A 15,973-nucleotide genomic window follows, 5' to 3' on the forward strand; every position below is an offset into this window, starting at 1 on the left:
ACTTTCGTGATGAGATTATTCAAACCCGCAGTTACACTCTGGAGATCCATTATTGTCAGGTGCACACAGAGCCATACAGAGATTAGGAGGAGAGAGCGAAAAAAGACTGCAGCAAGGCAGACTGGAGGAAAAAAAAAAAAAAAATTCCAGCAGACTTCTTATAACTCTCCTTTCTCAACCTGGGTCTTTAACACTTTATGGGCCGGTCAAACTGTCATGATCTCTGCAGGCAGAGATCATAGCAAGCCTATAGAGGGACAAGCTCTCGGAAGATGGAACTATACTGACCATGAACTAAGCCTGCCGCGCAACTAGAAATAGCCAGGTAGCATTTCCTATTTATCGCTAGATGCCCAGCTCTGGCCTAAGACCTAAATAGCTAGCAGAGGGAAATATAAGACCTGGCTCACCTCTAGAGAAATATTCCAAAGAAGACAGTAGCCCCCCACATATAATGGCGGTGAGTTCAGATGAAACAACAAACGCAGCAGGAAAATAGTCTTAGCAAATTTGAGGTCCGCTTACTAGATAGCAGAAGACAGATAGTATACTTTCATGGTCAGCAGAAAAACACTAACAAAACACCATCCAGAGATTACCTTAAACTCTGGCATTAACTCATAACGCCAGAGTAGCAATCCCTGATCAACGAGAGCTTTCCAGACACAGTAACAAAACTTCAGCTGTGAACTGGAACAAATAGGCAAAACAAAACATGGACAAAAGTCCAACTTATCTAGTAGTTGTCTAGAAGCAGGAACAAGCACTGAGAGGCATCAGATAACATTGTTGACCGGCAAGAAACCACCAGAGAAATGAGCTTAAATAGCGACACCCACTACTGATGGAACCAGGTGAAACAGGAAGGAGGATGACAAGTCCAATTCCACAAGCGGCCACCGGGGGAGCCCAGAATCCAAATTCACAACAAGAGTGCTGGACCCAGTAAGGGTAAGTAAAGCTTGATTTGTTTTTTTGTATATACATCACATAGCTTAGATAGTTGACAAACCCTTTAAATGCCATTTTTGCTATTGACAGCAGCATTTAAGCGGTTAACTGCTAGCCTTGCTCCTGGCAGGGGCCGGGCTAGGAGCCGCAGGGGAGCTGACAGCACCCGGCACCCAACCCACTGGGAACTGGCACACAACCATGATGTGCATCTTTATCAAAGGTCTGCAAGGATATAAAGGGGTAGAGCAATCAAAGCAAGTGATGGTATATACTGTAACTGCGCTCTCTGGGGGATGTGGGGATCTGGCCGCTAGAGCCCCCCACAGATTCTGATAAATGATAGATATGTGATGTATTAGGTTCCCTTACACTGACAGCAAGCAGAGGTCTTACAAGTGGAGGCGATGAAGTAAGAATGTATTAAAAAGTTTCCGGACCATTCATTACTCAGTTATTATAATGAAGGCATGTAGCTAGCTAGTGCATTCACTTATTGATTGCCGGGGGGGGTCTGACATATGGGACCCCCATCAATCCTAAGCATAAAGGGGCTTTTCATCTGAAAGAAGAGTTCCTGGCCATTTGTTGCAATGTGTCCTTTCCTCAACCTTCAATCTACTAAAATGCTTGTGCATGCCCTCATCATCTCCCGCCTCGACTACTGCAACATTCTTTTCTGTGGCCTCCCTGGTAACACCCTTGCATCTCTCCAGTCCATCCTTAACTCTGCTGCCCGACTAATCCATCTCTCTCCTCGCTACTCCTCCGCTTCCCCCCTCTGCAAATCCCTTCACTGGCTCCCATTCCCTCAGCGTATCCAGTTCAAATTACTAATACTGACCTACAAAAAGCCATCCATAACCTGTCTCCTCCATATATCTCTGAACTAATCTCCCGATATCTTCCCTCACGTAATCTCCGGTCCTCCCAAGACCTCCTTCTCTCCTCCACACTTATTCGCTCCTCATCCAATCGCCTCCAAGACTTCTCCCGAATATCCCCCATCCTCTGGAATTCTCTGCCCCAACACGTCCGACTATCAACCACATTCAGATCTTTCAGACGGAACCTGAAAACCCATCTCTTCAGGAAAGCCTACAGCCTGCACTGACCCCGCTGCCTCCTCACCACTACCGGAGCTACCGCCTCACCAACACCGGAGCTCCTGCAACCCCCAACCTACTGTCTCCTTCCCCATAATCCTGCAGAATGTAAGCCCGCAAGGGCAGGGTCCTCGCCCCTCTGTATCAGTCTGTCATTGTTAGTTTGCTTACTGTAAGTGATATCTGTAACTTGTATGTAACCCCTCCTCATGTACAGCACCATGGAATCAATGGTGCTATATAAATAAATAATAATAATAATAATGTGTCTGCGTCCATGAAATAATGCTGCGGACCCTGCATTCTCCTGATCAGTGAGAGCCCAGTGGTCGAACCCTCAGTGATGGCAGATACTATACTGGGCCAGAGTTTGTCACAATGTATCAGTTCGGAGAACGGCGCTTGTCGTGCAGCATTTTCTCCTTATGGCAACAAGGTAGTAATAAGCTGATAAGTTTGGTTTAATGTTGTTACGCTGATTTTTATGTTTTTATGTACGGCTTTCTTTTTTTTTTTTTTTTTTTGTAAGGTTCATTTAGCTCTTCCTGAACATTGTGGCAACGAAATGCAGAAACTGAGTGAATTGCGCAAACTGGGAAAGGAAACACAAAAGTCGGATATATTACTGTACGGTCTACTGGTGAACTTCTCCAAGGTAAGCGCACTGAGGTCTACTCCACCTGTACTCCACCTGTACTCCCCCTGTACTCCCCCTGTACTCCCCCTGTACTCCCCCCGTACTCCACCCGTACTCCACCCGTACTCCACCCGTACTCCACCCATACTCCACCCGTACTCTCCCTGTACTCCCCCTGTACCTGTACTCCACCTGTACTCCGCCTGTACTCCCCCCTGTACTCCGCCCGTACTCTGCCCGTACTCCCCCTGTACTCTGCCCATACTCTACCCGTACTCCCCCTGTACTCTGCCCGTACTCCACCCGTACTCCCCTTGTACTCTGCCCGTACTCCACCCGTACTCTGCCCGTACTCCACCCGTACTCCACCCGTACTCCACCCGTACTCCACCCGTACTCCCCCTGTACCTGTACTCCACCCGTACTCCGCCTGTACTCCGCCTGTACTGCGCCTGTACTCCGCCCGTACTCCGCCCGTACTCCCCCCTGTACCTGTACTCCACCCGTACTCCGCCTGTACTCCGCCCGTACTCTGCCAGTGCTCCTCCTGTACTCTGCCCATACTCCACCCGTACTCCCCCTGTACTCTGCCCGTACTCCCCCTGTACTCCCCCTGTACTCCCCCTGTACTCCCCCTGTACTACACCCGTACTCCCCCTGTACTCCCCCTGTACTCCCCCTGTACTCCCCCTGTACTCCCCCTGTACTCCCCCTGTACTCCCGCTGTACTCCCGCTGTACTCCGCCTGTACTCCCCCTGTACTCCGCCTTTGTTACGCTTTGTTGGTCCACAATCTGTTACTTTTCATCTGCTGCAAAACTACAACCCCCAGCATCAATCTCACAGCCACAGATGTTTTGAGGATACGTGTGATGATCAAGAAACTATTCATTACAACACATAGCATTGTCAGTCTGCTCTCCTCACATTCTGTGAGTTTTATAGACTTGTTACAGCATACCATTTCTCTCATCTTATCATGTATCTCTGTATACAGGGAGCTCCCCTAGTGGTGGCTGCAGACAGGATCTTATCATGTATCTCTGTATACAGGGAGCTCCCCCTAGTGGTGGCTGCAGACAGGATCTTATCATGTATCTCTGTATACAGGGAGCTCCCCCTAGTGGTGGCTGCAGACAGAATCTTATCATGAATCTCTGTATACAGGGAGCTCCCCCTAGTGGTGACTACAGGCAGGATCTTATCATGTATCTCTGTATACAGGGAGCTCCCCCTAGTGGTGGCTGCAGACAGGATCTTATCATGTATCTCTGTATACAGGGAGCTCCCCCTAGTGGTGGCTGCAGACAGAATCTTATCATGAATCTCTGTATACAGGGAGCTCCCCCTAGTGGTGGCTGCAGACAGGATCTTATCATGTATCTCTGTATACAGGGAGCTCCCCCTAGTGGTGGCTGCAGACAGGATCTTACCATATATCTCTGTATACAGGGAGCTCCCCCTAGTGGTGACTGCAGACAGGACCTTATCATGTATCTCTGTATACAGGGAGCTCCCTCTAGTGGTGACTGCAGACAGGATCTTGTCATGTATCTCTGTATACAGGGAGCTCCCTCTAGTGGTGACTGCAGACAGGATCTTGTCATGTATCTCTGTATACAGGGAGCTCCCCCTAGTGGTGGCTGGAGACAGGATCTTATCATGTATCTCTGTATACAGGGAGCTCCCCATAGTGGTGGCTGCAGACAGGATCTTATCATGTATCTCTGTATACAGGGAGCTCCCCCTAGTGGTGACTGCAGACAGGATCTTATCATGTATCTCTGTATACAGGGAGCTCCCCCTAGTGGTGGCTGCAGATAGGACCTTATCATGTATCTCTGTATACAGGGAGCTCCCTCTAGTGGTGACTGCAGACAGGATCTTATCATGTATCTCTGTATACAGGGCGCTCCCTCTAGTGGTGACTACAGACAGGATCTTATCATGTATCTCTGTATACAGGGAGCTCCCCCTAGTGGTGGCTGGAGACAGGATCTTATCATGTATCTCTGTATACAGGGAGCTCCCCATAGTGGTGGCTGCAGACGGGATCTTATCATGTATCTCTGTATACAGGGAGCTCCCGCTAGTGGTGACTGCTGACAGGATCTTATCATGTATCTCTGTATACAGGGAGCTCCCCCTAGTGGTGGCTGCAGACAGGATCTTATCATGTATCTCTATATACAGGGAGCTCCCCCTAGTGGTGACTGCAGACAGGATCTTATCATGTATCTCTGTATACAGGGAGCTCCCCCTAGTGGTGACTGCAGACAGGATCTTATCATGTATCTCTGTATACAGGGAGCTCCCCCTAGTGGTGGCTGCAGACAGGATCTTATCATGTATCTCTGTATACAGGGAGCTCCCCCTAGTGGTGGCTGCAGACAGAATCTTATCATTAATCTCTGTATACAGGGAGCTCCCCCTAGTGGTGGCTGCAGACAGGATCTTATCATGTATCTCTGTATACAGGGAGCTCCCCATAGTGGTGGCTGCAGACAGGATCAGGATCTTATCATGTATCTCTGTATACAGGGAGCTCCCCCTAGTGGTGGCTGCAGACAGAATTTTATCATGAATCTCTGTATACAGGGAGCTCCCCCTAGTGGTGGCTGGAGACAGGATCTTATCATGTATCTCTGTATACAGGGAGCTCCCCATAGTGGTGGCTGCAGACAGGATCTTATCATGTATCTCTGTATACAGGGAGCTCCCCCTAGTGGTGGCTGCAGACAGGATCTTATCATGTATCTCTGTATACAGGGAGCTCCCCCTAGTGGTGACTGCAGACAGAATCTTATCATGTATCTCTGTATACAGGGAGCTCCTCCTAGTGGTGACTACAGACAGGATATTATCATGTATCTCTGTATACAGGGAGCTCCCCCTAGTGGTGACTGCAGACAGGATCTTATCATGTATCTCTGTATACAGGGAGCTCCCCCTAGTGGTGACTACAGACAGGATATTATCATGTATCTCTGTATACAGGGAGCTCCCCCTAGTGGTGACTGCAGACAGGATCTTATCATGTATCTCTGTATACAGGGAGCTCCCCCTAGTGGTGACTGCAGACAGGATCTTATCATGTATCTCTATATACAGGGAGCTCCCCCTAGTGGTGACTACAGACAGGATATTATCATGTATCTCTGTATACAGGGAGCTCCCCCTAGTGGTGACTGCAGACAGGATCTTATCATGTATCTCTGTATACAGGGAGCTCCCCCTAGTGGTGACTGCAGACAGAATCTTATCATGTATCTCTGTATACAGGGAGCTCCCCCTAGTGGTGCCTGCAGACAGGATCTTATCATGTATCTCTGTATACAGGGAGCTCCCCCTAGTGGTGACTGCAGACATGATCTTATCATGTATCTCTGTATACAGGGAGCTCCCCCTAGTGGTGGCTGCAGACAGGATCTTATCATGTATCTCTGTATACAGGGAGCTCCCCCTAATGTTGGCTGCAGACAGGATCTTATCATGTATCTCTGTATACAGGAAGCTCCCCCTAGTGGTGGCTGCAGACAGGATCTTATCATGTATCTCTGTATACAGGGAGCTCCCCCTAGTGGTGGCTGCAGACAGGATCTTATCATGTATCTCTGTATACAGGGAGCTCCCCCTAGTGGTGGCTGCAGACAGGATCTTATCATGTATCTCTGTATACAGGGAGCTCCCCCTAGTGGTGACTACAGACAGGATATTATCATGTATCTCTGTATACAGGGAGCTCCCCCTAGTGGTGACTGCAGACAGGATCTTATCATGTATCTCTATATACAGGGAGCTCCCCCTAGTGGTGGCTGCAGACAGGATCTTATCATGTATCTCTGTATACAGGGAGCTCCCCCTAGTGGTGACTACAGACAGGATATTATCATGTATCTCTGTATACAGGGAGCTCCCCCTAGTGGTGACTGCAGACAGGATCTTATCATGTATCTCTATATTCAGGGAGCTCCCCCTAGTGGTGGCTGCAGGTGGATTTCTATTCTTTATTTCAATACATCTGGAGATTAATCGCTCTCTGACCACTATAAATACATATTAAGAAATGAATCCGCCTGGATCATTTGGGGTAAATGTGATGTCAGGCATTTATCGTCTTGGGCACTATACGAGTAGTAGTAAGCTCCTGCTACCACATCTTCTTTTTTCTAATCTATGTGGTACTCGATGATTTCTGTGGTTGGGGTGCGGTGACTGTACCTATAAATACTCCTCCTGTGTACGTTATATAACATTTCCTCTTGTAGCCGCTGCTCCGTAGCCTGCGGCTCATAAACGGCAATGACGGACTGCCATAAAGTGCTTGTTTATCATCGTCAATCAGCAGCCTTCAGAGAGAAAACCAAACTACTAACCACATCAATGACCGCCGGGATGACATCAGTTTGGCTTCTATCCGATTTATCACTAAAGTGGCAGATAATCCGATATCAGATCCTCCTTCTGCTCCATGTTGTATAATGGGTTGAGGGGCATACAGGTACTTAACCCAGAAATTCCTAATAGGTCTCCTGTTGAGAACCCTCAATTTTTGGCCGGAGTGAGGAGCTGATATAAAGTGCGTCTCTACCTCGTAGAGGACCCATCCTGTCCTTCATTAGTCACTGTCCTTCATTACTCAGACGTCCCAGTAATTTAAATGGACACTGTGCATTGCCTCATTTCTCCAGTCGTGGCACTGCAGGGAAATCAAACACTTACTGATGTAGATGGAAGCTTATCGCTTGGGATCATTTTCTAATTTTAGTGTTGTAAAGGGACTCTTATTAAAAGTAGGAAGTGGAGAACTTTTTTAAACCCCCATCTTCAGCCTCCGTGAAGCATGGCGTGTACTCAGTGATCCTTACAGTGAAGTATGGTGGAGGCTCAGTGATCCCTACAGTGAAGCATGGTGGGGCTCCGTGATCTCTAAAGTGAAGCATGGTGGGGGCTTAGTGATGGCTACAGTGACGCATGGCGGGGACTTAGTGATTTCTACAGTGAAATATGGTAGGGGCTCAGTGATTCCTCCAGAAAAGCACGGGGGGAGGCTAGGTGGTGCCTATATTGAAACATGGGGGGAGCTTGGTGATGCTTACAGTGAAACATGGCTGGGGCTCAGTTATCCCTACAGTGAAGCATGATGCACAAACAAGAGCGTCAGTAAATAACTGCACATTACGACTCAATAATACATAGCTAATTTAGGAGAAACGAGAGTCAAAAAGCTGAACAAAAAAGTACCATAAAATTGTATTTATTGAAAATTTGTAAGACACTAAAAAACATCATATATAGTAGTATCACAAAAGTGAAATAGTGACTACATCAAAGTGCGCCCAGTGTTCCAGATACATAGGACAGAGCTGTGATATCCTAATCACTACGGTAACTGCAGTTTACACCACATACATGACAGCAATTGGTTTTTGTGTGCTCACATGTGTGAAATAGTGGCAAAACGTCCTCCACTATACAGCACACCATACATTGCCATGCCGCATTTACCATATCACAACTAAAGACATGAAAGTGTTAAAGTACAGGGATAAGTTACCCATAAATGTCAGCAATAGTCCGTCCTAGTCCTGGATACGTGCCCCGACGCGCGTTTCGCGTTGGTATGTGACCGCTTCCTCAGGGGGTGTGGCTAATGAGGGATCCTAGCCCATCTTATATAGTGACTGGGTTAAATCATGTGACAATATTATTAATAACCGGTGCGTTAGAGTGAGCCGCAAGAAGACGCCGCCGCCGTATCCAAGCCCCACCTCCTATGACTGGATCCCCGTCACGTGAGCGGGTTGGCGCCACGCCCACAACACGCAACAGGGAATCGTCACCAGGAGACAGGCGCAGAACAGCAGGCGACGTGTACCTGCGCGTAAAGTGACAAGTGCTTTGTGCCAAAGTAAGTATATCCAGAATAGGGGATATAAGTGAACTATTACATAAATAACGAGCTGCTGTGTAACTGCGCATGACTAGAGGACATTACATGAGAATAATGGGTTACATAAACTATATATAAATACATCATAATTAAGATCAACGGGACAAGTCCATAGGTAGGTATTTTCCAGACAGGGGAATTGTATACTTCATGATCTTATATAAATCCGCCCCAATATTCTGATGTTCACCTCATCTCAAGACCTTGATTGTATTCATCCATATTCTGTTCTCACTCAGTCCATTCCCAGTGTCGAGAGTCTCATAGACATAATCAAAAGCACAAACGCACTAAAAAAACATAGGACAAAGATACCAAATTAAAAACTGACAAGCAGATGGCAAAGAAAAAACAGGATGGGCAATTCCTGTAACCCATTATTCTCATGTAATGTCCTCTAGTCGTGTTTCTCTAGTCATATCTCTAGCATATTTTAGTGCTTTGATGTTGTCTGTTAATGTGATATTGCATCATATTTATAGTATGTTATCAATATTTATATTTATTTTTAGTTAATTTCACTCACTTTTGCTTAAGTTACTGCGCGTTCTCCCTTTGTCAATCTCCGGAGTATGTGGATACTGTCCGGTGGGGCACCAGGCTGTGATACATTCACGCAATATACTGGTGCTGTACGCATGCGCAGTTACACAGCAGCTCGTTATTTATGTAATAGTTCACTTATATCCCCTATTCTGGATATACTTACTTTGGCACAAAGCACTTGTCACTTTACGCGCAGGTACACGTCACCTGCTGTTCTGCGCCTGTCTCCTGGTGACGATTCCCTGTTGCGTGTTGTGGGCGTGGCGCCGACCCGCTCACGTGACGGGGATCCAGTCATAGGAGGTGGGGCTTGGATACGGCGGCGGCGTCTTCTTGCGGCTCACTCTAACGCACCGGTTATTAATAATATTGTCACATGATTTAACCCAGTCACTATATAAGATGGGCTAGTGTTATGGTTCTCAATGGCAAGAGAACATAGCCCAGCAAACATACGAACTAGCTCTTGGAAGGATGGAAACTAAACTGACCATGAACTAAACCTGCCGCACAACTAACAGTAGCCGGGTAGCGTTGCCTGCGTTTTATCCCTAGACGCCCAGCGCCGGCCGGAGGACTAACTAATCCTGGCAGAGGAAAATATAGTCCTGGCTCACCTCTAGAGAAATTTCCCCGAAAGGCAGACAGAGGCCCCCACAAATATTGGCGGTGATTTTAGATGAAATGACAAACGTAGTATGAAAATAGGTTTAGCAAAATTGAGGTCCGCTTACTAGATAGCAGGAAGACAGAAAGGGCACTTTCATGGTCAGCTGAAAACCCTATCAAAATACCATCCTGAAATTACTTTAAGACTCTAGTATTAACTCATAACATCAGAGTGGCAATTTCAGATCACAAGAGCTTTCCAGACACAGAAACGAAACTACAGCTGTGAACTGGAACAAAATGCAAAAACAAACAAGGACTAAGTCCAACTTAGCTGGGAGTTGTCTAGCAGCAGGAACATGCACAGAAAGGCTTCTGATTACAATGTTGACCGGCATGGAAGTGACAGAGGAGCAAGGCTAAATAGCGACTCCCACATCCTGATGGAAACAGGTGAACAGAGAGGATGATGCACACCAGTTCAATTCCACCAGTGGCCACCGGGGGAGCCCAAAATCCAATTTCACAACAGGCTAGGATCCCTCATTAGCCACACCCCCTGAGGAAGCGGTCACATACCAACGCGAAACGCGCGTCGGGGCACGTATCCAGGACTAGGACGGACTATTGCTGACATTTATGGGTAACTTATCCCTGTACTTTAACACTTTCATGTCTTTAGTTGTGATATGGTAAATGCGGCATGGCAATGTATGGTGTGCTGTATAGTGGAGGACGTTTTGCCACTATTTCACACATGTGAGCACACATAAACCAATTGCTGTCATGTATGTGGTGTAAACTGCAGTTACCGTAGTGATTAGGATATCACAGCTCTGTCCTATGTATCTGGAACACTGGGCGCACTTTGATGTAGTCACTATTTCACTTTTGTGATACTACTATATATGATGTTTTTTAGTGTCTTACAAATTTTCAATAAATACAATTTTATGGTACTTTTTTGTTCAGCTTTTTGACTCTTGTTTCTCCTAAATTAGCAGTGAAGCATGATGGTTGCTCTATAACTACTACAGTGAAGCATGGAGGGGCCTCGATAGTGCCTGCAGTGAAACATGGTGGGGCTCAGTGATGCCTGCAGCAAAACATTTTGGGGGTTCTCTTTGATGTCTACTGCGAAGCATGGATGGGGTTCGGTGCTCCCTGCAGTGAAGCATGGTGGGGGCTCAGTGTTGCCGATAGTAAAAGCATGATGGAGGCTCGGTGTTCCCTACAGTGAATCTTGGGGGGGGGGGGGGGGTGCTTGGTGATGCCTACAATGAAGCTTGCCCGAGTTCAGGGATGTCTAAAGAGAAGCATGGCGAGGGCTCAGTGATGCCTACTCTGAAGATTAGTGGGGTTTGGTAATGCCTGCAGGGAAACATAGTGGGGGCTTGTTTGTCTGCAGTGAAGGATGACTGGGGTTCGGTGATGCCTACGGTGTTGTTGATGTCTACATTGAAGGATACCTGTGGTTCTATGATGCCTAGAGTGAAGCATGGTGGGGTCTCATTGATGCCTATAGAAAAGCATAGCTGGGGCTCAGTGATCCCTATAGTAAAGCATGGCGGGGACTCTGTGATGCCTACAGTGAAACACGTGGTGTCTAGTTGTTCCCTACTGTGAAGCATGGCTGGGGCTCGGTGATGCCTATAGTGAAGCGTGGTGGGGTCTCGGTGATACCTATAGTAAAGCGTGGCAGGTGTTCAGTGATCCCTATAGTAAATCATGGTGGGGGCTCCATAATGCCTACAGTAAAGCACAGCTTGGCCTCGGTGTTACCTACAGTGAAGCATAATGGTGGCTTAGTGATTCATACAATGAAGCACAGCAGGGTCTCAGTGATGCCTATAGTAAAGCATAGTGGGGGCTTGATGATGCCTACAGTGAAACACGTTGTGTACCCTACAATGAAGCATAATTTTGGCTTAGTGATTCCTACAGTGAAGCATAATGGTGGCTCAGTGAATCTTACAGTGAATCATGGAGGCATTCGGTAATGTCTACAATTAAGCATGGTGGTGGCATGATGATGCCTACAGTGAATTATGACGGGGGCTCGATAATGCTCTGCATCTGCTTTGCTTCTTCTCACCCTGGAAACCTGCGGTGTGTGGAAGAAGAGATGGTTTAAATCAGGAAAGTATCAGGAAATCCTAGAAGAAAACGTTTTGTCTTCATTGTTCTTGTTTCATTGGTTAATTGTAAACAGCAGAAACTTGTAAATTCTGCTAATGAGCCGTATGTAGAATAGAGAGGGGGTGATTAACTTTGATTGCAGTTGTGTATAAGTTTATTATGTGTGATTCCATCTGCTGAGCTGAGTTCTTGTAAAAGTGAATGTGATGAAGCTGCAGTACCGGGAACGGCCACTACACCGTGTGCGGAGCGCGTACATCTTATAACAGGTGATGGTGGCGGACCGGTCTGAGAATAGGATAAGAATACGTGCTTGCCTGCCGCAGTGACATTCCGTCACGTCTCCCGTCTGGGGACACAGAGGTGTGCGCTCCGCTCAGAGCTCCGCAGTGTTGTTTGTGCTCCTGGCTGTGCAATATTTGCATGCAACGGGATAATCCCCTCTAATTACTGTTTACCGTAATTATTTTCTCCTACTGCTCAGTAAGTGGAAAGGACCCAAAACGAGACTGAACCCCCCATTATTAGAGTATTCCTGGCTGCAGTCGCTGTATGGCGCAACAAAGTATAAATCCGCAGAGAAGACTTTCCCGCTGCATCGTGTGTGGCGCTGGCACAAGATGACGCCGTTCATTTCACTGTTGCCTTTGGCAGAACTTCAGATTGTTTGATTTCACAAGTCGTTACTTTCCTTCCAGTCTTTATTCAGCTCCAGAACAATGCAAGGTGACACGGCGAAGATTAGACAGGGAACAGCGGCAGCACACAATGGGGGAGCTGAACCGCTGCAGCCTATCAATTCACCGGGAGCCGAGTGCCGGCGTCCACGGGGGAGAACGCACAGTGGGGGCAATCTGTCTCCAAAGCAGTTCTCCATTTTAAAGATCAATCAACTCAGAAAGATCTTTCCACAACTTTATTATATACTTTTTGTTTTTCAGCTTCTTCAAGAACTCTGCTGTCAGTCATTAAGGACACTTGTGTTTCCATTAGGAGGCAGCAAATCTGTACGTAGCTCGTCCTGCTCGGCTATATACGACCTAGACAGCGCTCTGTGAGCTAAACGCATACGTAGCAGCCACACATAGGACTTCAGTTTGTTACAATGTATCAGTCTGGAGTCCAGGATGTTCCAATTACAGAGGATTGTCTACACTGGATACAGTTACATCCACTTCACAGCTGAGAGCAGGAAAAGCTAGAAGAGATAGTGTCCCCTACTAGAAACAGGACTGACAACAAACAAATGGACTGAAAATAGTGGAGAATTAAAACCTAATGCACAAAAGAACGTAAAGAAAGTGATATTTTTCCATATAGGGGACAGTATTATAGTAGTTATATTGTTCTACATAGGAGCAGCATTATAGTAGTCATATTCTTGTACATAGGAGCAGTATTATAGTAGTTATATTATTGTACATAGGGGCAGTATTATAGAAGTTATATTCTTGTACATAGGAGCAGTATTATAGTAGTTATATTCTTGTATATAGGGGGCAGTATTATAGTAGTTATATTCTTGTACATAGGAGCAGTATTATAGTAGTTATATTCTTGTACATAGGAGCAGTATTATAGTAGTTATATTCTTGTACATAGGAGCAGTATTATAGTAGTTATATTCTTGTACATAGGAGCAGTATTATAGTAGTTATATTATTGTACATAGGGGCAGTATTATAGAAGTTATATTCTTGTACATAGGAGCAGTATTATAGTAGTCATATTCTTGTACATAGGAGCAGTATTATAGTAGTTATATTCTTGTACATAGGAGCAGTATTATAGTAGTTATATTCTTGTACATAGGAGCAGTATTATAGTAGTTATATTCTTGTACATAGGAGCAGTATTATAGTAGTTATATTCTTGTACATAGGAGCAGTATTATAGTAGTTATATTATTGTACATAGGGGCAGTATTATAGAAGTTATATTCTTGTACATAGGAGCAGTATTATAGTAGTCATATTCTTGTACATAGGAGCAGTATTATAGTAGTTATATTCTTGTACATAGGAGCAGTATTATAGTAGTTATATTCTTGTACATAGGAGCAGTATTATAGTAGTTATATTCTTATACATAGGAGCAGTATTATAGTAGTTATATTCTTGTACATAGGAGGCAGTATTATAGTAGCTATATTCTTGTATATAGGAGCAGTATTATAGTAGTTATATTGTTGTACATAGGGGTAGTATCATAGTAGTTATATTCTATATAGGAGCAGTATTATAGTAGTTATATTCTTGTACATAGGGGCAGTATTATAGTAGTTATATTCTTGTACATAGGGGGCAGTATTATTGTAGTTATATTCTTGTATATAGGGGCAGTATTATAGTAGTTATATTCTTGTACATAGGGGCAGTATTATAGTATTTATATTCTTGTACATAGGAGCAGTATTATAGTATTTATATTCTTGTACATAGGAGCAGTATTATAGTAGTTATATTCTTGTACATAGGAGCAGTATTATAGTAGTTATATTCTTGTACATAGGGGCAGTATTATAGTACTTATATTCTTGTACATAGGCGCAGTATTATAGTAGTTATATTCTTGTATATAGGAGCAGTATTATAATAGTTATATTCTTGTACATAGGGGCAGTATTATAGTAGTTATATTCTTGTACATAGGGGCAGTATTGTAGTAGTTATATTCTTGTATATAGGGGCAATATTATAGTACTTGTATTCTTGTACATAGGGGCAGTATTATAGTAGTTATATTCTTGTATATAGGAGCAGTATTATAGTAGTTATATTCTTGTACATAAGGGGCAGTATTATAGTAGTTATATTCTTGTATATAGAAGCAGTATTATAGTAGTTGTATTCGTGTACATAGGAGCAGTATTATAGTAGTTATATTCTTGTATATAGGAGCAGTATTATAGTAGCTGTATTCGTGTACATAGGAGCAGTGTTATAGTAGTTTGTATACTTGTATATAGGAGCAGTATTATAGTAGTTGTATTCTTGTACATAGGGGCAGTATTATTGTAGTTGTATCCTTGTACATACGGGCAGTATTATAGTAGTTATATTCTTGTACATAGGAGCAGTATTATATTAGTTATATTCTTGTATATAGGAGCAGTATTATAGTAATTTTATTCTTGTACATAGGGGCAGTATTATAGTAGTTATATTCTTGTACATAGGGAGCAGTATTATCGTAGTTATATTCTTGTACATAGGAGCAGTATTATAGTAGTTATATTCTTGTATATAGGAGCAGTATTATAGTAGTTTTATTCTTGTACATAGGGGCAGTATTATAGTAGTTATATTCTTGTACATAGAGGCAGTATTATAGTAGTTATATTCTTGTGCATAGGAGCAGTATTATAGTAGTTATATTCTTTTATATAGGGGCATTATTATTGTAGTTGTATTCTTGTACTTAGGGGCAGTATTATAGTAGTTACAGTGGGGCAAAAAAGTATTTAGTCAGTCAGCAATAGTGCAAGTTCCACCACTTAAAAAGATGAGAGGCGTCTGTAATTTACATCATAGGTAGACCTCAACTATGGGAGACAAACTGAGAAAAAAAAATCCAGAAAATCACATTGTCTGTTTTTTTATCATTTTATTTGCATTTTATGGTGGAAAATAAGTATTTGGTCAGAAACAAAATTTCATCTCAATACTTTGTAATATATCCTTTGTTGGCAATGACAGAGGTCAAACGTTTTCTGTAAGTCTTCACAAGGTTGCCACACACTGTTGTTGGTATGTTGGCCCATTCCTCCATGCAGATCTCCTCTAGAGCAGTGATGTTTTTGGCTTTGCGCTTGGCAACACGGACTTTCAACTCCCTCCAAAGGTTTTCTATAGGGTTGAGATCTGGAGACTGGCTAGGCCACTCCAGGACCTTGAAATGCTTCTTACGAAGCCACTCCTTCGTTGCCCTGGCGGTGTGCTTTGGATCATTGTCATGTTGAAAGACCCAGCCAGGTTTCATCTTCAATGCCCTTGCTGATGGAAGGAGGTTTGCACTCAAAATCTCACGATA

At 44.5% G+C, this 15,973-nt stretch overlaps 1 protein-coding gene across 3 annotated transcripts in view; it reads left to right on the forward strand.

The window, feature by feature from the left end:
- Positions 1–15,973, forward strand: part of CRPPA (CDP-L-ribitol pyrophosphorylase A) — a 212,472-nt gene that overhangs the window by 136,974 nt on the left and 59,525 nt on the right. For 2 of the 3 annotated variants that reach the window (XM_077268069.1, XM_077268067.1), the window contains exons 9-10: positions 2,587–2,712; positions 12,883–12,948. In XM_077268069.1, coding sequence (XP_077124184.1) covers positions 2,587–2,712; positions 12,883–12,948 — 192 coding nt within the window. The remainder of the gene's footprint in view (positions 1–2,586; positions 2,713–12,882; positions 12,949–15,973) is intronic. The other variant, XM_077268068.1, reaches the window with a different exon arrangement.

The sequence above is a fragment of the Ranitomeya variabilis genome, chromosome 6 (genome assembly GCF_051348905.1).
Source record: "Ranitomeya variabilis isolate aRanVar5 chromosome 6, aRanVar5.hap1, whole genome shotgun sequence".
NCBI lineage: Eukaryota > Metazoa > Chordata > Amphibia > Anura > Dendrobatidae > Ranitomeya > Ranitomeya variabilis.